The 22,290-nt window shown below is 41.0% G+C and overlaps 1 protein-coding gene across 1 annotated transcript; it reads left to right on the top strand.

Moving 5' to 3' along the window:
* Positions 1-477: 477 nt before the first annotated feature.
* MCM4 (minichromosome maintenance complex component 4) lies at positions 478-17,428 on the top strand. Its single transcript, XM_072804688.1, has 16 exons — positions 478-683; positions 1,058-1,222; positions 1,522-1,685; positions 1,780-1,881; positions 2,382-2,477; positions 2,559-2,654; positions 4,060-4,198; positions 5,164-5,384; positions 8,921-9,041; positions 10,438-10,697; positions 11,138-11,503; positions 11,963-12,090; positions 13,076-13,283; positions 14,651-14,879; positions 15,863-15,996; positions 16,779-17,428. The coding sequence occupies exons 1-16, from the start codon at positions 614-616 to the stop codon at positions 16,869-16,871; spliced, it is 2,592 nt and encodes an 863-aa protein (XP_072660789.1). The 5' UTR covers positions 478-613; the 3' UTR covers positions 16,872-17,428.
* Positions 17,429-22,290: the final 4,862 nt, after the last annotated feature.

The following is a 22,290-nucleotide window of genomic DNA, read 5'->3' as shown; positions in this document are numbered from 1 at the left end:
CACGGAAGCGTAGAAACAGGAAGCCAGCTGTGTGACCTCCGGAAGTAGATGGGGAGGATGGTTGGCGAATAGAGTTGACTACATCCCAGAGACAAAAAAAAGACAAGCTAGGGGCTTGAGTCAAGATCTACAGAGTTGCCCCTCGATAGAAAGTGAAAAATCCATGTGTAATGTCTTTAGAAATGCAGGTGCTTAAGGGATAAAGAATATTGTCCTTAACCTTCCGGGAACAGTCTGGCTGGACTCCCCAGGTTTCCCGCGAAAACCGGGTCCAGCAGGGGCCAAGTCACCTGGGCGGAGGGGAGGCAGCGGGCGCGGATTGCGTCGGCCGTCCGCGGGACGCTGAGGGCGGCCGTGCAGTCTCCCCCGCCTCGTCGGTGCGCAGTGGTACCTCCCGAGGGCGGGGCCACAGAGAGCGCCGCTATGATTGGTGGGCTCCCGCCGAGGGCGGGGACGGCGGTGCCGCTGGCGCGAAACTTCCTCTGCCTACCCGGTGCGGGAGAGCGAGCCGGCGGGTGCGTTCCGCGAGCCCCGCGGCCGTGTGTGCGGCGAGGGGGCGAGCCGGAGATACGCGGCTGGAACCCGCCCTATTCTCGGAGGTACCCCGAGCGCCATGTCGTCCCCGGCGTCCACCCCGAGCCGCCGCGGCAGCCGGCGCGGGCGGACCACCCCTGCGCAGACGCGTAAGTCCCTTCCGCGGAAGTCGAGCCCGCCATGGTAGCCGTCCCCCCCCCCCCGCCCCCGGCCTTTTCCCGCCGTTCGGGGAAAGTCACGTGTGCGCCTCCTCTCAGGCCCGGAGCGCGGCGTGTGCGCCCGGCGGGTCCGCGGTGCTCGCGAGCCGAGCCTGTGCTCTGCCGACACTAATGCGCCACACTGTGTGCGACCGGCAGGACTGCGCCCGCGCTTCCACCCTTGCCGGGTGGTGTCTGCGTTTTGTGCATGTCAGTGCCCATTCGCCTCCGTTCTGTTTGTGCGTGTTCCCAAGAGACTTGGTGGCGCTCCGGGAAGACCCAGCGCGAGCACTGATTGCCGTGTTTTCTGTTTTGTATGTCACAAGCTCGAAGTGAGGATGCCAGGTCATCACCACATCAAAGACGGAGGGGCGACGATTCTATCTCCACCGGAGAGTTGCAGCCTATGCCCACCTCACCTGGAGCTGACCTACACAGCCCTGCCGCGCACGACGCCTTATTCTCCAGCCCTGCTCAGATACAGCCCTCAAGTGTGTGTTGGGCAATCTAGGTTCTACTGCGGTTATTATACGAATGATGCTTTAGGGGTTTGTTAACCCGTCGTGGCCGTAACCGTCGTGAGCTAGTATGTCACCAAGAGTACGGAGCTGGGTACATGTTAGGGCGTACTGAATAGAAAAAGAAGCCTTCGTGCTTTTTCACTGAAAAGTTTAGTAGTTCTCAGAATCTTAACGACCACAGGTTACAAGGAACATTATTTGCCATTGTGCTGAGAAGACTTAAGTCAACACATAACAGTAGTTTGTCTTTTCAAATTCTGTCTTTATAGCAATTCCCCTTGATTTTGACGTTAGTTCACCACTGACATATGGCACTCCCAGCTCTCGGGTGGACGGAACCCCAAGGAGTGGCGTTAGAGGCACACCTGTGAGGCAGAGGCCTGACCTGGGGTCTGCTCGGAAAGGCCTGCAGGTGGATTTGCAGACCGAAGTGGTGAGTACACAATACAATCTTCTGACAGTGGCATTTGGGGAACAATAAAGGGGTAACTCCCCATTAACTGGTTTTGTTGTATTTTTCTGTATAGCCAGCAACAGAAGATATAGTGGCAAGTGAGCAGGCTCTAGGCCAAAAACTTGTGATCTGGGGAACAGATGTAAATGTGGCAACTTGCAAAGAAAATTTTCAGGTGAGCTGTACCTTAATACTTTAGGGTCTCAAAATGCTGGGAGGAAGGGCTTATAAACAATATCTAAGTTGCTGTAATACTCAAGTAGATTTTTAAGTGGCTCAGAATTGTTGATGTCAGGCAGCCCAGGTGGCTCAGCAGTTTAGCGCGCCCTCAGCCCAGGGTGTGATCCTGGAGACCTGGGATCAAGTCCCATGTTGAGCTCCCTGCATGGAGCCTGCTTCTCCCTCTGCCTGTGTCTCTGCCTCTCTCTCTGTGTCTCTCATGAATAAATAAATAATCTTTAAAAAAAAAAAAAGAATTGTTGATGTCTTTCTAGTTTTTTTGTTTTGTTTTTTTGTGTGTGTGTGTGGTTTTTTGTTTGTTTTTCTAGTTTTTGAAAAGAAAAAAATACTATTTATATCCATCTCCAAATAGGGACATACTCATAATTTTTTGCATTTTTAATAGTTGCTTATTCCTAAATGCATCAAACTTACTCTTTTTCTTACCACATCAAGAGATTCCTTCAGCATTTTATTGACCCTCTGGCCAAAGAAGAAGAAACTATTGGCATAGATATTACTGAGCCTCTGTACATGCAACGACTTGGAGAGGTAATCAAATAGTCTTATAAAATCAAATTAATGCATTTTAAGACATTTAGCAGGGTATAACTTACTTGTGTTCTCTTCTAGATTAATGTAATTGGGGAGCCATTTTTAAATGTAAACTGTGAACATATACAATCATTTGACAAAAATCTCTACAGACAGCTCATCTGCTACCCACAGGTAAGATTTTTGTTTTGACCTTGATGAATTAAAGTAAACATTCAGAACATCTAGAGAGTTTCTGAATAGCAGAATTTCCTGGGTACCTGAGAGGATGTTCCTCCAGAGCACAAAACCTTAAGAAAATCGTATTTATTTCCCTTTAAGATGAATACTTTCTCACACTTTCACATTTCCAAAATTGAGATGTGTGTTGTTATTATCAGTGACAGGTCATAGTTTAATTGGCAGTTTGTGAATTTTAAAATTGATAGCTGCTTGGGTTGAAGTAAATTATCTTACATGAAAGAAAAATTTTTTTAAGATTCATTTAGAGAGAGAGCACACACACATGTAAGAGGTAGGGGGAGGGTTTGCAGAGGGAGAAGGAGAGATAGTCTTAATTTGAGGTGAGAGGGGCAGAGGGAGAAAGAGAATCTTAAGCAGACTCCAGGCCCAGTGCAGAGCCTGACACAGGACTCAATATCACAACCCTGAGATTATGCCTCAAAAATCAAGAGTCGGGTGCCTAACCAACTGAGCCACCCAGGCACCTCATAATCTTTTTATTATTCACATATCAACTATGTTTATTCTGTTGCTTTTGGAGGCAAGCAGACTTGTTATCATCTCTTGATCTTTTTTTTTTTTTTTTTTTTTTAATTTCTTGATCTTGCTGTGTAATAGCTGTGTGACCTTGGTCAAGTTCCATAGCATTAAAGTATGAATTCAAAATCTTTTTGTTACTAATTAAAAGCCTAAGAAATGACAGTACATTGTGAAGGTTTCTTTTTTTTTTTTTTTTTTTTTTTTTTTAAGATTTTATTTATTCATTCATGAGAGAGAGGCAGAGACACAGGCAGAGGGAGAAGCAGGCTCCACGCAGGGAGCCCGACGTGGGACTCAATCCCAGAACTCTAGGATCACTCCCTGGGCCGAAGGCAGGTGCTAAACCGCTGAGCCACCCAAGGATCCCCGTGAAGGTTTCTTACACATGATCACACTTAAATGAGAGTATGGTTAGGTGAGATTAGCATATTCTTAGTGTACCCAAAGGTTTTAAACAGTATGTTTGGGCAGCCCGGGTGGCTCAGCGGTTTAGCGCCACCTTCGGCCCAGGGCGTGATCCTGGAGACCCTGGATCAAGTCCCGTATCGGACTCACTGCGTGGAGCCTGCTTCTCCCTCTGCCTCTGTCTCTGCCTCTCTGTGTCTCTCATGAATAAATAAATAAAATCTTTTAAGAAAAAATAAATTAAAAAAAATAAAAATAATAAAAATAAACAGTATGTGATTATATAGAGGTAATATTTTAGATGCCACATGTGTTTTTATATTTTGCTAATGTGAAATGTCTTTATTTCTTGTTTTTAATTTTAAGATGGGAATATAAACACAGCTTGACTTCTTTACATTCATTTTTATAGGAAGTTATCCCAACCTTTGACATGGCTGTCAATGAGATCTTCTTTGACCGTTACCCTGACTCAATCTTAGAACATCAGATTCAAGTAAGACCCTTCAATGCTTTAAAGACGAAGAATATGAGAAACCTGAATCCAGACGGTAATGTTTTTTAATATCAGGAAAATACATAAAAATATCCAAAATCTTATTTCATCAAGGAATTTTAAAAGAATTGGTGTGAGAGTGGTGGTAATGAATTATAAATTGACTAAATATACGGCAGATTCATTTACACAATATGCCTTTGTACCCACTGTATCTTTTCAACTGAACTGAAACTACATAAAAGATGTTATAACTCTTGACAGTTCTCTATCTTAAGGTGGACTTGCCCAAATATGATAATTTTATAGTTACTAAAGCACGTTTTCAAAATCACTGTAGAAAACAAATACAAAATATCCCTGTTTTGGAGCTTACGAAAGAAATCTAGTTTGGGGACTGGGGTGGCTCAGTGGGTTGGGCGTCTGATTCTTGATGGCGGCTCAGGTCCACACTTGGCAGGAAGACTGTTTGACGATTCTCTTCCTTTTCCTCTCTCAAAAGATTAAGTTTTTGGAAATAGTAATAATAAATATGGTTTGGAAAGTAAATAAAAGAAAACCTAGAACAAGAGAGCAGTGCAGAAGATTTCTCAGCCCAGGGAGGGAAGGTGAGTGCTAGACCCAGGTGGGATGAGTTCATGGTGAAAGAGAAACTTGAAAAGGAAGTAGATGAGCAGGGAAATGCTGGATGCCACTTCCTTGGTAGGTCCTCTGTTGGACAGAGGACCCTGGGGCAAAAGGCCAGAGGTGCATCAGAGTTGAGAAGAAGGAAGACGACACAGGAAGGGCATCCCAGGGCAGACCTGAGTTTACCCAATGAAACATTCATGCCCTGGCCACAGCACCTACCTGTACTCCAGCCATCTCAGATACCTCTGTTTCCCGGTAAGATTCTCTTGGGCTTGTTGGCAGACCCACACCTGCCCTGGCAGGAATGTAGCTCAGGAAAGAGACCACCTCTGGCTGTACTGTGGCCAGTGGCTGATGGATAAGCTGACCTGTCTCCTCAACCTCTTGCAGATATTGACCAGCTCATTGCCATCAGTGGCATGGTAATCAGGACATCCCAGCTGATTCCAGAGATGCAAGAGGCCTTCTTCCAGTGCCAAGTGTGTGCCCACACAGCCCGGGTGGAGATTGACCGTGGTCGCATTGCTGAGCCTTCTGTTTGTGAGCACTGCCACACCACCCACAGCATGGCACTGATCCACAACCGCTCTGTGTTCTCTGACAAGCAGATGGTATGTGCCTTCATGGGTGCCCTGGGAAACCTCCCCTTTGGCATGTTAGTATGTTTCTGCCTCTCTCTCTGGATCCTCAAAAAGCCAAATTTAATGTGCCCATTAGTAAGGTCCTAAAACTTGGCTTCCTGAATGCCATTCAGCTACATCATTCCTTTGACACTGTCGGTTTTGTTAGAGGGTTGTAGGCTGGACACTTGGAGCTTAAGTCTTCAGTTTTGGGATGGGAGTGTTCCTTTTTTATTGCCAGTGAGCACCAGGTCATTATTATAATAAACACTACGTTCTCATGGCCTGACATACTTTGTAATAAGAAAACTACATTCTTTTACTATTATGCTCCATTTATTGACTTACTAAAATTTAATGTGAAGGATATCTGGGTCTGGCAGTTTGCTAAACATCTGACTCTTGGTTTCAGCTCAGGTTGCAATCTTAGGTCGCAAGATCAAGCCTCGCATCCTCACTCAGTGTGAGGTTTGCTTAAGACTTTTTCTCCCTCTACCACTGTCCCTACACCGCCCTCCCACACACAAAAAAATAAATCTTTAAAAAGAAATTTTTTTTTTAAAGAAATTTAGTGTGAGATATTTACATAGGAAATACTTAAGATTGTAAAAAAAAAAAATGTAATATGTCAGACAAAAGTATATACATAAGTTGGTAAAAATTGGGGCACCTGGCTGGCTGAGTTAGAGCATGCAACTCTTGATCGAGTTTTAAGTTTGAGCCCCACCAAGGGTATAGAGGTTACTTAAAATATTTTTTTTTTAAAAAGATTGGTAGGGCAGCCCAGGTGGCTCAGTGGTTTAGCGCCACCTTTGGCCCAGGGTGTGATCCTGGAGACCCTGGATCGAGTCCCACGTCAGGCTCCCTGCATGGAGCCTGCTTCTCCCTCTGCCTGTCTCTCTCTTTCTCCCTCTCTCTCTCTCTCTCTCTCTCTCTCTTTCTGCGTGTGTTTCTCATGGATAAATAAATAAAATCTTTAAAAAGATCAAATAAATTAAAAGATTGGTAAAAATTACTTGGTTAAATTTTGTCATTTTGCAGCTGTTCCACTGGTGCAGAATGAGTTGACAATTTTTCTGAAGTTTTTCTCACACATTTTATTGTGAAAGAAGTTTGGCTTTTCTGCCTCTTTAATGATGAAATTTTTTTAGTATTTATTTTAGAGTGAGCGAGCATGCACATGGGAGGGGCAGAAGGGGAGGGAGAGGAAGAGAAAATGAAGCAGACTCCACACTGAGTTCAGAGCCCTACATGGAGCTCAGTCTCAGAACTGCAAGATCATGACCTAAACCAAAACCAAGAGTCCGATGCTTAACCAATTGAGCCACCCAGGTGCCCTTTTTTTTTTTTTTTTTTTTTTTTTTTTAATTTTTATTTATTTATGATAGTCACAGAGAGAGAGAGAGAGAGAGGCAGAGACACAGGCAGAGGGAGAAGCAGGCTCCATGCACCGGGAGCCTGATGTGGGGTTCGATCCCGGGTCTCCAGGATCGCGCCCTGGGCCAAAGGCAGGCGCCAAACCGCTGCGCCACCCAGGGATCCCCCAGGTGCCCTTTTAATAATGAAAATGTTAAGATAAAGTCATTAAAACAACGTAGAAATAAGTGGGAAAGACAAAATAGTTTATTTAATGTGATTATAATGGTGTAAATGTAGGCACAGGGACAAACTAGGTTTAAGTTTTTTTTTTATTGTTACAGTGTCTAAACTTTTTATAATATAGGTAGAGAGAATACGTTCAAAATACTAAAAGTTAATCTCCCATATGGGGCGTTAATAAGAAAAATATAAGCAAATGTGAAAAAGGGTACAACCTTTTTTCTAACCAAAGAGTTGAAAATTAAATATACAAATTTCCATCCAATATTAGTACCAATTATTGGATCAAATCTACCACAACTCATGCCAGCATAGTGCTGAGAGCTGGAGATAAAAATATGGAACACTGTTCCCAAGGAGCTTATAGTGTAATATTCTTTCTTAGAATGCTTCGAAGAGGGCAGCCCGGGTGGCTCAGCGATTTAGCGCCACCTTTGGCCCAGGTTATGATCCTGGAGACCTGGGATTGAGACCCACGTCAGGCTCCCTGCATGGAGCCTGCTTCTCCCTCTGCCTGTGTCTCTGCCTCTCTCTCTCGCTCCGTGTCTCTCATGAATAAATAAATAAAATCTAAAAAAACAAAAAACAAAAAACGAATGCTTCGAAGGCTGCCAGATTGACCCGAGATAAAACTTAGTATTTTAGAGTAGTCTATAAACTACATGGCCCAACATCACCACAGCACACTATTGTACCCATAGACCTCACTGACAGTGTCTCAACCATTTTCCCTATACAGGCCTCCACAGCCAAGCACAAGTTTGCCTCAAGACCTTTGCACTTGCTGTTCTTACCATTCAGAGCACATGGCTCCTCCCTTACAACATTAGACCTCTGCCTAGAGGTTGCTTGATCTGAGAAAGGCATTCCCTAACCTTGCTTTATGAAAAGCGTCTGCTCCACCTTCACTGCCCGTGCTCCTTACTGTTTTTTTTTCTATCCCTTATATTTGTCACTGTCAAATGTTATATGCTCACTTGTGTGTTTGTGTGTTGTCTGTCTTCACTCCACTCTGAGGGTGACTTCACTCACTGTGGAGTCCCCAACATGTAGATGCAACACATGCCAGGTGCAGTGTCTGTTAGATAACAGGCCAAGTGTTTATGGGGTGCACACAGTGAATAGAAGAGATGCACAAAAGTGCTTAACTGTGCAGTGTACACACCGGAAAAGTGTGTACTTCACCTAGGAAATCTACTAGAAGTAATTGCTAAAGACATAATTAGAAATTCAGACAAACATTTATACAAAGAAATATCCACTACAACCTTAAAGTGGTGAAAACCAGTCACGTAAATCACTGACTGCTCCCCCCAGATAGGAGAATTTGTAAATAAAGGTTATTCTTACAAAGTCTGTTCATGTCACAGTAAAGGTTTTTTAGCAACTGGGGAGATTAAAACAAAGAATGGTGTTGTTTTTAAGATTTTATTTAAGAGAGAGGATGAGCGCAAGAAGAGGGAGAAGCAGACTCCCCACTGAGCAGGGAGCCCAACATGGGGCTCTGTCCTAGGACCCCCAGGATCATGACCTGAGCCAAAGGCAGGCACTTAACTAACTGAGCCACCCAAGAATGAGGTTTCAAAAATAAATGTGGTAGGGCAGCTGCGTGGCCCAGTTTGGTTGAGTGTGGGACTCTTGATTTTGGCTCAGGTTGTGATCTCGAGCTCATATGACGGAACCCTGCAGCTGGCTCCCCATTCAGCTGGGAGTCAGCTTCTCTCCCTTGCCCTCTGTCCCTACCCCACCCAGGTGCACACATACACGCACATGTGCTTTCTCTCTCTAAAATAAATAGATGAAATCTTTTTAAAAAAAATAAAAATAAATGTAAACATCAAAAATAGTTCTAAGTGGTACAAAGCTAGCAGTTATGTCTAAATTATGCTTGTCATTTCCTGAGTTTTCTCTTTCCTCTGCTCTTTCAGATCAAACTTCAAGAGTCTCCCGAAGATATGCCTGCAGGGCAGACACCTCACACTGTCATCCTTTTTGCTCACAATGATCTTGTTGACAAGGTTCAGCCTGGAGACAGAGTGAACATTACAGGTAAGAATGTAGATTGTGGGATCCCTGGGTGGCGCAGCTGTTTGGCGCGGCTGCCTTTGGCCCAGGGCGCGATCCTGGAGAAAAAAAAAAGAATGTAGATTGTATTGATAGGATAAGTCTGTCTCGCCTTTTTTTTTAAATCAACTCTTTGGCTTGGTCATAAATTCATTGGCATGAGGTTCCTGCCTATAATGCTTTAATCACTTTTTTACCGAGCAAATGGAACCTTTCAAAGTGTTGTTCTTGCAGTTGCTTGCTCTTTGCTATCTCACTGTTCCAGAGCCATGAGTGTATTTTGACCTGATAACATTGGTATTTTGAGAAAACAGCTCAGACAAGGCTAGTATCGGTAAGACTGGAACTATACCAGCAGCTCCAGAAAGCAGCACTCACCAGTTCTGGAATTTTAAATAATTTGCTAGTTATTTCCCAATGGATACCCAAGGGTTAACATTTACTTACTATAGAGAATGAGTTAGTATGGTTGAAGGGTTGATTGTTCATTTATTTCTTCTAATGTTCTTAAATTATATTCTTTGGGAAGCCTGCTGGGGCATAGCCATTCACCTAGAAACACTTAATATTATTAACATGTGGTAGTTTTTCCTTTACCATATCTTTACCTTTGACTCAGTAGGCTGTCTTGTCTGTGAAATAATTTTTGAGTAATTTTTTTAAAGATTTTATTCATTTATTTGAGTAATTTTTAAAAAAATTTTAGGATTTCAGGGATCCCTGGGTGGCTCAGCAGTTTAGCTCCTGCCTTTGTCCCAGGGTGTGATCCTGGAGTCCTGGGATTGAGTCCTGCATCAGGCTCCCTGCATGGAGCCTTCTTCTCCCTCTGCCTGTGTCTCTGCCTCTCTCTGTCTCTCTATCATAAATAAATAAATAAAATATTTTTTTAAAAAAAGGATTTCCTTTCCAAATTTTTGGTACAGGATTTTAGTACTTTGTTCTAGTCGAATAATTACTAAGCAGATTCTTTACATTCAGCTTAAGAGAAATGAAAATACTATTTCAAAATAGTATTTATTGAACACAGCATAAGCCAGCATTGTGCTAAAAGTAAAGTAGTGTCATTTAAGTCTCAGAATGATTATATGCCATATGGTTATACTCAGATAGGTGCCCAAGGTCACAGAGCTAACGGATGGTCACATACAGACACATTTTTAGGTCTTTTTTCAAAAACCTGTGTTCTTCCCAACTTGCCTTGCCCCACTTCAGCAGGGAGCTTTGCAGTATAAGCCTGAGTCCAAGGAGGGCCATGAAGGCAGTGTTGCCAAAGCCCACCTCCACTGCCAGACCTCTGGTTTCTTAAGTGCAGTTTGCTGTCTGCTTGTTTATGCGCCATTTAGCGGAAGGTAAAAAGCCAGTCTCTTGGTTGTGCCCTCAGGCATCTATCGAGCTGTTCCTATTCGAGTTAGCTCAAGAGTGAGTAATGTGAAGTCTGTCTACAAAACTCACATTGATGTCATTCACTATCGGAAAACTGATGCAAAACGTCTGCATGGCCTTGATGAAGAAGCAGAGCAGAAACTTTTTTCAGAGAAGCGTGTGGAATTGCTTAAGGAACTTTCCAGAAAGCCAGACATTTATGAGAGACTTGCTTCAGCCTTGGCTCCAAGCATTTATGAACACGAAGATATAAAGAAGGTAACAGTGACTTGAAACTTTGATCAGCATTTATAGTTTTTTGAAATCAAAAGGCATAAACATCCTCCCCTATGGCCCCCTCTCCCTGCTGCCAAAGAATAAGAACTGTTGCGTATTCCACAGAGCAAAATGCTCACCATCTCACTTGGTTATTGGTTATTGGTCATTGTCCATTTCTTCATATCTACATTGAACTTACATATTTCTAAACATAACAAAAGCCAGATGGAGTCAGAATAGGGATTTACATGGCCACCATTCAGGGACAGTGGTATGTGCTTCTATGTAAGTTGGTTAGCAGTAACTTAAAGCACTATTGTGTTCTTTATACCTTCCCTTAATTATAATTTTTTGTTCACAAGATAAGAAAATACCTCTAACATTTAAACTAGATCTCAGTTACTCTGTAGTAAGTGAATGTTTAAAACATGTTTGTTTAGGGAATCTTGCTTCAGCTCTTTGGTGGAACAAGAAAGGATTTCAGTCACACAGGAAGAGGTAAATTTCGTGCCGAGATCAATATCCTGTTGTGCGGTGACCCTGGGACCAGCAAGTCTCAGCTGCTGCAGTATGTGTACAATCTGGTCCCCAGGGGCCAGTACACATCCGGGAAAGGCTCCAGTGCAGTCGGCCTCACTGCGTATGTGATGAAAGACCCTGAGACGAGGCAGCTTGTCTTGCAGACTGGTGCCCTTGTCCTGAGTGACAATGGTATCTGCTGTATTGATGAGTTCGACAAGATGAATGAAAGTACAAGATCAGTACTACATGAAGTCATGGAACAGCAGACTCTTTCCATTGCAAAGGTGAGGCCCATTCTTCATCTGTAAACACGGGCATACTTAAGAAATTTAGCATCTGTATTCACCTTGGTTCTAACTTTGGGAAACTCATGAATACTTTTCCTACTAGGTTTCAGCTAAATGTCTTTGAGTATTTCCTGCAGGATACTTTCATCTTTTTTGCTGTACTAACCCACTATCATATGATATTCACAGAACTTGAGTTTGTCCTAATTGTCACATAGAGTGTTTAGTTTCTGAGAAAAATGTGTTACAGCATACATTTGTCTAAAACTCAGTTTTTGGCATGAATCTGAGGATGGCATTGTCCCAGATAAATCTGTTGATATTACCCTTACCAGGTGATGTGTGTGCCTCTTGGTAGAGTGGATATATAGCAGAGGGCACACCAGGTGAAGATTGCTCACACTGTTCCTGCTAGCATCAGGATGAAGCTTCTAACTGCACTGTATTCTCTGATAGGCTGGGATTATTTGCCAGCTCAATGCTCGCACCTCTATTCTGGCAGCAGCAAATCCTGTTGAGTCTCAATGGAATCCTAAAAAAACCACCATTGAAAATATCCAGCTGCCTCACACGTTATTATCAAGGTATGAGAACATAAAACTTCGCTCATTTGAGGAATTTTCAGGGTGAGAGAAAAAATAATAAAATTCAACAATTGCTAGCATCGTAAGCTCTTCACTCTTCACTATTCACTATAATGCAAATTCTTCTAATATGGTCAGGTTTTCATGGAAAGGACTGTGTTTCTCTACTCAGCTGTGGGCACCATTTTAACATTCATTCTTTGAAGCTTTGGACATTTCACCTTGACATTCTTTTCAGAAGGCCATCACTCACTGCTCATCTCAGTCTTAAAATCATTATAGAATAGCATTGAAGTACAGAGAACAGCTTTACATGACAGATAAGGTTCTGAAAAATTAAATTTGTTAAAGTGCATTTGTGTATTCCAGGTTTTTTTCAACCCCACTACTACCCCTAATTCATAAATGAATTTTAGATTTTAATTATTCAGCTTTTTTCCAAAGTTGTGTTTGTTTTTTTCTAAAATCTTCCAATCCTAAAAATTACAGTAACATTTCCCTTGGAGGAATCTTACTTCTTTGACTCACCTATTTTGTGACCAACTATTTCCTAGGCAGACCTAAGGGCCAGAAGAGGGAGAAAGAGACTGATCTGAAGACTCACCAGACAACTGGACAGCAGACATTTAATTCTTCCTCGGCTGCCCTAACTGACTACACACACATTCACTGTACATGGCCTAGGTGGCTTAGGAGCAACTTTTTTTTTAAGATGTATTTATTTATTTGAGAGAGGGAGTGGGAGAAGGGCAGCAGAGAGGAGAGAGAGGGAGAGAGAAAATCTCCAGCTAACTCCCCACTGAGCCCAGAGCCTGATGCAGGGCTCAGTTTCATGACCTGTGAGATCATGACTTGAGCCAAAACCAAGAGTTGGAAGCTTAACGAACTGAGCCACCCAGGCACCCCAGGAGAAATTTTTAAGTTACATATGTGAGTACGTTGGTGTCCCAAGTAAGAAAACCGTGTTTTTACAATATTTTCTCAGGTTTGATTTGATATTCCTCATGCTGGACCCTCAGGATGAAGCCTATGATAGGCGTCTGGCCCACCACCTCGTCGCTTTGTACTACCGGAGCGAAGAACAAATGGAGGAAGAGTTCATGGACATGGCAGTGCTAAAGGACTACATTGCTTATGCCCACAGCATGGTCATGCCTCGGCTGAGCCAGGAAGCCAGCCAGGCTCTCATTGAGGTAACACATATCCACGTTTAAACCCTGAAAAATGGGGATCCCTGGGTGGCACAGCGGTTTAGCGCCTGCCTTTGGCCCAGGGCGCGATCCTAGAGACCCGGGATCGAATCCCACGTCGGGCTCCTGGTGCATGGAGCCTGCTTCTGTCTCTGCCCCTCTCTCTCTCTCTCTCTCTCTCTCTGTGTGTGTGTGTGTGACTATCATAAATAAATAAAAATTTTTTAAAAATGTTTAAACCCTGAAAAATGTCTTTATTGAGCCTATAGCAGATAGCATTAATGTAACTAGCTGACTATCTCCCTTAAAAGGGTAATTTTGTTAATAACATACTATTTCCTATAACTGCTTTTTCTTCCTGTACTGCAAATGATTTTTCCAAAGGTAAAAGGGGGATAGGTTTCTTTTTATATATGTCATACAAACTTTTTTTTTTTAAGATTTTATTTATTTATTCATCAGAGACAGAGAGAAAGAGACAGAGAGAGAGAGAGGCAGACACACAGGCAGAGGGAGAGAGCCTGATGCAGGACTCAATCCCGGGTCTCCAGGATCACACCCTGGGCCAAAGGCAGGCACTAAACCACTGAGCCACCCAGGGATCCCTGTACAAACTTTTTATAATTAAATGTTTATAAGCACAGTGAATTTAAAATGGGAATACCCGAGTTGAAATATAAGTATGCTACTTACTAACTTTGTAAATCTGGAGAAGTAATCTTAATTTAATTTGCTTGTTTCTAAAAAGTAAATTGAATTGTGAGTACTTTAAAATCATTTTTCAGTATCCTTTCACATGGACAGCAGTGCATAATGACATTTAGTTATTCAAACATTACATTAAGGTTTCTGGTGCTTTGATGGGTTTTACTTCCTAACTAAGCCCCTGAAAATACTCAGTAGAAAGTTGTATGTGATGTGTAATTGTCCATTTGTATCATACACTTGAGAGTGGCTCAAAAAAAATAAAAATTATGTCACATATATGTAAGCTTAATACAACTTACATATTAAATTTAATTAATATTAAATTTAATTTAATACAAATTAAAAAGGTGCCTGAGCACCTTTTTCAGACATCCTAATTAGTCCTCTGCTATAATTGTGGCCTGCCCTTTACCCCAACAAACTGTGTCTCCTGAGTGCCAGGCCTCACACACTTCAATATCTACTCTCATTCTTCATAGCCACATCAGATTCAACCATCTTGATGAATTTTAAGGCCCAAGTCTAAATCTGACTCTTAATTCCCTTCAGTGCTGCACCTGGCAGCTGGTTGTTTATTTAACAGAATCTTAACTATTCAAGGTTCAATCACAAAACTAAGGTATCGTTACAAGTTTTGGGCTTTTTTTTCCTTTTTACACTAGGCTTATGTAGACATGAGGAAGATAGGTAGCAGCCGAGGAATGGTTTCTGCATACCCTCGACAGCTGGAATCATTAATTCGATTAGCAGAAGCCCATGCTAAAGTACGATTCTCAAGCAAAGTTGAAGCAGTTGATGTTGAAGAAGCAAAACGCCTCCATCGGGAAGCTCTGAAGCAGTCTGCCACTGACCCTCGGACTGGCATTGTGGACATATCTATTCTGACTACAGGTCTGTTGTTTGCATTGATAAGAGCACATGAGAATTTTTTAATATGTATATACATATATGCATTAATATATACACATAGACACACGAAATATATAAGTAATTTATATTTCACATTTAAGCTAATAATTATTTGAAGTGGCAGAGGTACTTCACCTTTTTGAGATCAGGACCTCTTTGAGAATCTGTTAAAAGTTGAGAAAAATATGCACTAGTACACTTGCATGGGCACAAGCCACATTGTATCTGATTTCACAAGGACTTTGTCTCCTCTTCTGCTGTTCAGGCACCTGTGTTAGTCCACTTTAAAGAAGAAATTCATTTCTTGGGACGCCTGGGGGTCTCAGCAGTTGAGCGTCTGCCTTTGGGTCAGGTTGTGATCCTGGGGTCCTGGGATCGAGTCCTGCGTTGGGCTCCCTGCGAGGAGCCTGCTTCTCCCTCTATGTGTGTCTCTGCCTCTCTCTGTGTCTCTCATGAATAAATAAGTAAAATTCAAAAAATTAAAAAAAGAAGTACAGGATCCCTGGGTGGCTCAAGCGATTTAGCGCCTGCCTTTGGCCCAGGGTGCAATCCTGGAGTCCCGGGATCGAGTCCCATGTCGGGCTCCCGGCATGGAGCTGCTTCTCCCTCCTCCTGTGTTTCTGCCTCTCTCTCTCTCTCTCTCTCTCTCTGTCTATCATAAATAAATAAATAAATCTTTTTTTAAAAAATAAAAATAAAAAAAGAAGTAATTCATTTCTCAATGAGCTGACTGCCTGCTATACAGATTATGTGGACTGTGTTTCAGTGGAAACGAGCAGTTACTGACTTATAGAAAATTGGAAACCGCAGAGAATTCAGAACTCAAAATTTTGAATATATTTTGGCACGCAGCCACTGTCCCCTAACCTTTTTGTGACACTATTAAATTTGCAGTATTTCACTTCCTTCAGAAGAAATATTTTCATTAACCTTTTTTTTTTTTTTTTTCATTTCTTTTAAATCAGGAATGAGTGCTACGTCTCGTAAACGGAAAGAAGAGTTAGCTGAAGCATTGAAAAAACTTATTTTATCTAAGGGCAAGACACCAGCTCTAAAATATCAGCAACTCTTTGAGGATATCCGGGGACAATCTGACATAGTAAGTGTTTTAAGTATTTTCTGCTTAATAGTTTTTCTTTTTTTACCTTAATATTTTCTTTTAAGGTTTTTTTTTAAATCTTTTTCTTTAAGTATTAAATGAAGATATGGATTTTTAAAAAGTAAAGTCACCCATGATCCCATCATCAAGAAATAATGACATTTTGTTGTATTCCTTTAATGGTTTTTATATGTGTATGTGTACACATGTCTTTTCTTTGAAAAATGAACATAGTTAGAGTTAAAACGCTATTTTATAACTTGCTTTTTCTTTGGCTTTTAACTAAAAATACGCTTTTTACATCATGTGTGATGGTAAACAGGCACAATAACATTACTATAATGATTGGGTAAAATCCTTTGCATGGCTATTCTATCATTTACTTAACCAGCCGTTGGACATTTAGGATGTTTGCAGTTTTTTGCTATTATAAATGGTGTTAACAGCCATGCATCATAATGTAATGATGAAATTATCAGGTTCCCTTTTGTAAATACAGTTGGGTGCTCAGTGAAAAGAGCTCCTTCATAACACTCCTTCATTTGCATATTTTCTGTGGCTGCATTAGCACGACAGGGACAGAGTCAAATATTTCTACACACTGTATGGATCGATGTCAAGCCTGTGTGTTCACCATCAGGCCCTCTACAGGGAATGGTTGCCCCTTCTGAATTAGAACCTAAGAAACAGACTGGTGGTTCTTGACATTGAAATCATTGTGTATGGAACAGATAAGGGAGTACTTGACGTGTAAAATAATTACTTCCATCTCTTCCCCAAAGGCAATTACCAAAGATATGTTTGAAGAAGCCCTGCGTGCCTTAGCCGATGATGACTTCTTAACAGTAACTGGCAAAACTGTCCGCTTGCTCTGAAGCTCTTGTGAGCAGTGTTGTGTGTTGCTTATCTGCTCTTGGGCATTGCACTTCGATGCATATGTGTGCAACATAGGGGCCAATCAGCTGCCACAGTTGCTGTCAGTGGAAATAGATTCTTAGTCGTTATTTGGTTCCATAAAAATTTTCTAACCTAGTTTCAGTTTTACTAGTGAATTGTGTTTTCACTTAACATTTTTTAAATGCCATTGTTTTAATGCTTTTAATCTGTATTTCCGTGTGTGTGTGTGTATACATACACACACATACATATATATATAGCAAGATATTAAGTCTCTTTTGGAGATGGCAGTCTGGGTCATGGTTTTTGTGCTGGACTTTGTAAAGGCAATCATCCATATGCTTGAAGTTTTTGTAATATGAGATTAAACTTAGCCAGAGCCTATTATTCAGTGTGAAGTAATGAAGGACCACCAGAGGCTTATTCTCATGGCTCCCATAAGATTTTTTTAAATGGGCAATTGGAATTGATTAGGTTAACTTCTACTTTATCCTAATTTGTAAACTTTTTCCTAAATAAATGATTGAATAAGTAATACTTGGCTATTCGGTATTATTTTTCATTAAGAAAAAAGCTTTAATAAATACCATATTCATGGAAATTCATAATGGTAATAAGTATTTTAGAACTCACAAAAGAAATTCCCTATAATAAGTTCCATTTTATTTCAAATTTACTTCAATCCTAGCAGGCATTCTTATAAAACCACCATATGCTGAAATTTTTTTTTAATTTATTTTTTATTGGTGTTCAATTTACTAACATACAGAATAACCCCCAGTGCCCGATATGCTGAAATTTTAAGATTTTGTTTATTTATTTATTTTTAGAGTGTAAGCAAGTGAGAGGAGGGGTGGAGGGAGAGGCAGAGAATCTCAAGCAGACTCTGTGCTAAGTGCAGAGCCTGATGTGAAGCTTGATCCCATGGCCCAAAATCATGACCTGAGCTAAAACTAAGAGTCGGGTGTTTAACCAACTGAAGCCACCCAGGCATCCTTAGAGGCAAATATTCATCAAACTCTCTCTTTTTGTGAGCCCTCATTCTTATTTGTGCTGTTCTTGGCAGATTTGCAAAATACCTTGTATTTTGAAGGAGGCATTGCTTAGGGAGAGAGCTTCACCAAATGATTCAAGCCAACTGCCCAACCAGGTGACTTTACTAGTGAAGGTTTTTCAGTGAGTTCACTGTGTAGGACACCCTTTTATATGTAATCGTCAGCCACTCTCTTAAGTTCATTCTTTCCTTTTTATAGATGAAGGAAGCAAGAAGTCTTCATCTCTTGCCTGAAGGCCCAAAGCAAGAGATGAAGCTGGAATTAAAAGTTGAATCTTCTGACTTTAGAAATTAACTTTATGTAACTATGCCATGCGCTGACTAGAACTCAGGTTTTTAGACATTGCTTTTGGACACATTGCTTCCACTTCCAAAATCATGCAGAGAAGTTTCTTTGGTGCCTGTTCTGTGTTACATTCTTCCTAAATGTTCTACTGAGGAGAGAAGTTTGATTCGTTGAACTGTGTTCTTGTGACCACATTGTTATTCAGACTAGAAATAAGTTAATCTTGAGTTACTCAGAGATAACTGGTTCTTAGGCTGTATTTAAGCTTTCCACTGACAAGTTATAGATAGAATACATTATCATTATGAAAATTACACGTGTAGGGTTTTGTGAGACAAAGTTACCTGATGTTATTGGGAGCCATCCTATGGCCACTGAGGATGATCTTTCTTGACTTTTCCCCTAAATCACATACTAAATAAGGTCACAAAAAAAGGACTCCCTTGTACAAATATAAACTAATTAAAAACACTACATTGCTGCCACTAGGTACTAGGTAGCTAGAAATCAAGATGTTCTAAAGTTCCAGAGTGGATTATACATTTCTGTGGAGTTTTTTAAATTGATAAAGGAAACTGGGACGCCTGGGTGGCTTGGCGGTTGAGCATCTGCCTTCAGCTCTGGGCGTGATCCCAGAGTCCCGGGATCGAGTCCTGCATCGGGCTCCCTGCATGGAACCTGATTCTCTCTCTGCCTGTGTCTTTGCTGCCTCACTCTCTCTCCCTCTGTGTCTCATGAGTAAATAAATAAAATCTTTTAAAAAATTGATAAAGGAAATAAAGACAGGTTCTTTCTCCAATTCTTAGTCTGCAGTAATGGCTAGAATATTGGAAGCCATATTGGAAAGTGAATGTGTTCTGGTAGTACCTGAAATCGCTTGGGAAGTAATGCATATTCAGAGCTACTGACTTAAGATTCTTCTCCCTTGGGATCCCTGGGTGGCGCAACGGTTTGGCGCCTGCCTTTGGCCCAGGGCGCAATCCTGGAGACCCGGGATCGAATCCCACATCGGGCTCCCGGTGCATGGAGCCTGCTTCTCCCTCTGCCTCTCTCTCTCTCCCTCTCTGTGACTATCATAAATAAATAAAAATTAAAAAAAAAAAAAAAGATTCTTCTCCCTTAAGTTTATAATTAGTAATTTTTTTCTAAACCTTTTAATTCAATACCAGGATGGAAATTCTATACAATGAAAATGAAATGTGTATATGGTTTAGTTTTAAGGGAATTTTAGTTGAAAGAAAAGAATATAGCTATCCTGTTATTGGATGGTTCCATCATAGTGAATTTAAGTTTATTTTGGTGAACTTCTTATTCACATTTATAACTTGCCCAGTGGTCTATAGGTCTCTGAAAGCCGGGATGGTGATAACCTTAGTGCAGTGTCTGGCAATAGATGTGTGTTAACATATTTGTAAAGAGAATAGCCTCCTGGGATGCCTGGGTGGATCAGCGGTTAAGCGACTGCCTTTGGCTCAGGGTGTGATCCCAAGGTCCTGGGATCGAGTCCCGCATTGGGCTCCCTGCATGGAGCCTGCTTCTCCCTCTGCCTGGGTCTCTGCCTCTCTCTCTCTCTCATGCATAAATAAATAAAATCTTTTTTAAAGAAAAAGGCTATTCTGTTCTTTTTTAAGATTTTGACTTGCTAGTTAGAATGGCTTTGATTTATACAAATACACACATGCCATTCCCCTTCCATTATCCATTATAAATACAATCTGTTCTATCCAAAGGAGTCAAAATTAGGAAGAAACAAGAATAAAGAAACAAGAATTTAATGACATATTTAAGAGGATGTGATTACTTATTAAATCTAAGGTAATTTCTTAAAATACCTCTAAAATCCATTTTTTAAAGATTTTTATTTCAGAGAGAGAGATTGAGAGAGCAAGTGGCAAGGAGGGGCAGAGGGAGGGAGAGAGAGAATCCCAAGCAGACTCCTCACTGAGCAGGGAGCCCCATGTGGGGCTTGATCCCACAACCCCAAGATCATGACCTGAGCCAAAATCAAGAATCCGATGCTTAACTGACTGAGCCACCCAGGTGCCCCAATTTTTAAATCTTGAGATAAATTTCAGATTTACACAAAAGAAAAGTAAAAATAATTCACATATATGCTTTACTCAATGTTAACATTTTCTCAAATCTACTTTTATCATTCTCTATAAATTTTTGTAATCATGTGAAAGTTATAGAATACCCCTTCTAAAAACTTCCTAAAAACTATCCTAAAAATAACCACAAGACAATTTCATAACAAAATTTTTTAAATGAATAGTTACCTGATGTACAGATGTTCAAATTTCATCAGTTGTCTCAATCACGTTTTTCATAGTAAAAGTAAAATATCTTTGTGTGACAGGATCACAAGTTACATTTCCTTTTCTTTTTCTTTTTTTTTTTTTTTTTTTTTTTGCATTTCCTTTTCATGTCTAGTCTCCTTCAACATGGAACATTCCTAGGTTATTTCTCTTTATGACTTAGACATTTTTAAAGAGTACAGGCCAGTTCTTTCTAAAATGTCCCTCAATTTGGGTTTGTCTTATGTCTTTATGATTAGATTCTGGGTATACATTTTGGCAGGAACCACTGAAGTGAAGCTGTGACCAGTGCATCATATCGAGAGTCAAGAAATCTGACTCTACTCATAGGTTAACCTCAATCACTTGAGTAAAGTGGTATTTACCAGATTTCATTGTAAATTACTATTTTTTCCCCTAGTAAGTCTAAGTATCGTATGAGGAGACAGTCTGGGCTATGTAAATAATGCTTCTCATCAGATTTTGTGAGTAAGCTGCACACATGATCCCATTTACCCTTTAATATTGGAATTGATCTTTTTAAAACAAATCACATTACCATGATTTGGCAATGCCACACAAATTGGCATTACCTCATTTCCTAAAACTTTTTTTTAAAATTTTTTTTTAATTTTTAGTTATTTATGATAGTCACAGAGAGAGAGAGAGAGGCAGAGACACAGGCAGAGGGAGAAGCAGGCTCCATGCACCGGGAGCCCGATGTGGGATTCGATCCCGGGTCTCCAGGATCGCGCTCTGGGCCAAAGGCAGGCGCCAAACCGCTGCGTCACCCAGGGATCCCCTAAAACTTTTCAAATGTTCCTTATTCTAATTAAAATAAAAACTCCTAATCATTCATAATTAATACATTACTGGATCTGACCCTCTGCTTCTGGGACTCCATGGTTCATTCAACAATTCATGAAATCTCATGGGTCCCATGTTTATAGCATTATTTACAATAGCCAAGAATGGAAACAACCTGAATGGCTATCAACATATTCAGTGGAATGTTACATAGCCATAAAAATAAATCCCGTTGTTTGCAACAACATAGATGGACCTTGATGCATCGTGTTAAGTGAGATGGAGAAAGATAGTGTATGATCTCACTTATATGCATAATTTTTAAAGGAAAGAAAACAAAAATCCTTTGAACTCTGTATATTGACCTATTCTGATGATAATGACTGCATTTTCAGAATAAAATTTTTAAAATATATATATATATATTTTATTCATGAGAGACAGAGAGGGAGAGTGCAAGAGAAAGAAGGAGAGAGGGAGGCAGAGACAGAAGCAGGCTCTATGCAGGGAGCCTGACGTGGGACTCGATCCTGAGTCTCCAGGATCAGGCCCTGGACTGAAGGCAGCACTAAACCGCTGAGCCACCCAGGCTGCCCTTAAATATACTTTTATGCAACATTTATTTTACCTTATTTTAACATTATATGAGAAATTGAATATACAAAGAGACAACAGCCAGACTATATATAAAAATAGAACTTTGACCCACAACCTGCAGCAACCTGTGCGGGAAAGCAACCCTTCATCTACAATAGACGGCTCAGTAAACCAGAGTGCTCTAAGACTTGGGGAATGTCAGATTGCAATCTCTAGTGACAATCTAGGCAGCTAAACAGTAACTCCTTTAACACTCCAAAATGGCCAGGACTTAAGAACTGCCAGTTTTCCTAATATGCGTCCCTCCCTCAAACTGATGATCAACAAGAGGAAGTCCAATATGCCTCCCTAACCAA

This window comes from Canis lupus, chromosome 28 (assembly GCF_048164855.1).
Source record: "Canis lupus baileyi chromosome 28, mCanLup2.hap1, whole genome shotgun sequence".
Classification (NCBI taxonomy): domain Eukaryota; kingdom Metazoa; phylum Chordata; class Mammalia; order Carnivora; family Canidae; genus Canis; species Canis lupus.
Note: the sequence above shows the minus strand (reverse complement) of the source record. Positions and strands in the feature narration are given on the sequence as shown.

What these genes read in the sequence shown, in the direction of transcription:
- MCM4 (XM_072804688.1), top strand. Translation starts at nt 614, where the DNA reads ATGTCGTCCCCGGCGTCCACCCCGAGCCGCCGCGGCAGCCGGCGCGGG. An exon ending in GACCACCCCTGCGCAGACGC is followed by an intron (nt 684 to 1,057) that starts GTAAGTCCCTTC and finishes GTATGTCACAAG; the next exon opens with CTCGAAGTGAGGATGCCAGG. An exon ending in AACACGAAGATATAAAGAAG is followed by an intron (nt 10,698 to 11,137) that starts GTAACAGTGACT and finishes ATGTTTGTTTAG; the next exon opens with GGAATCTTGCTTCAGCTCTT.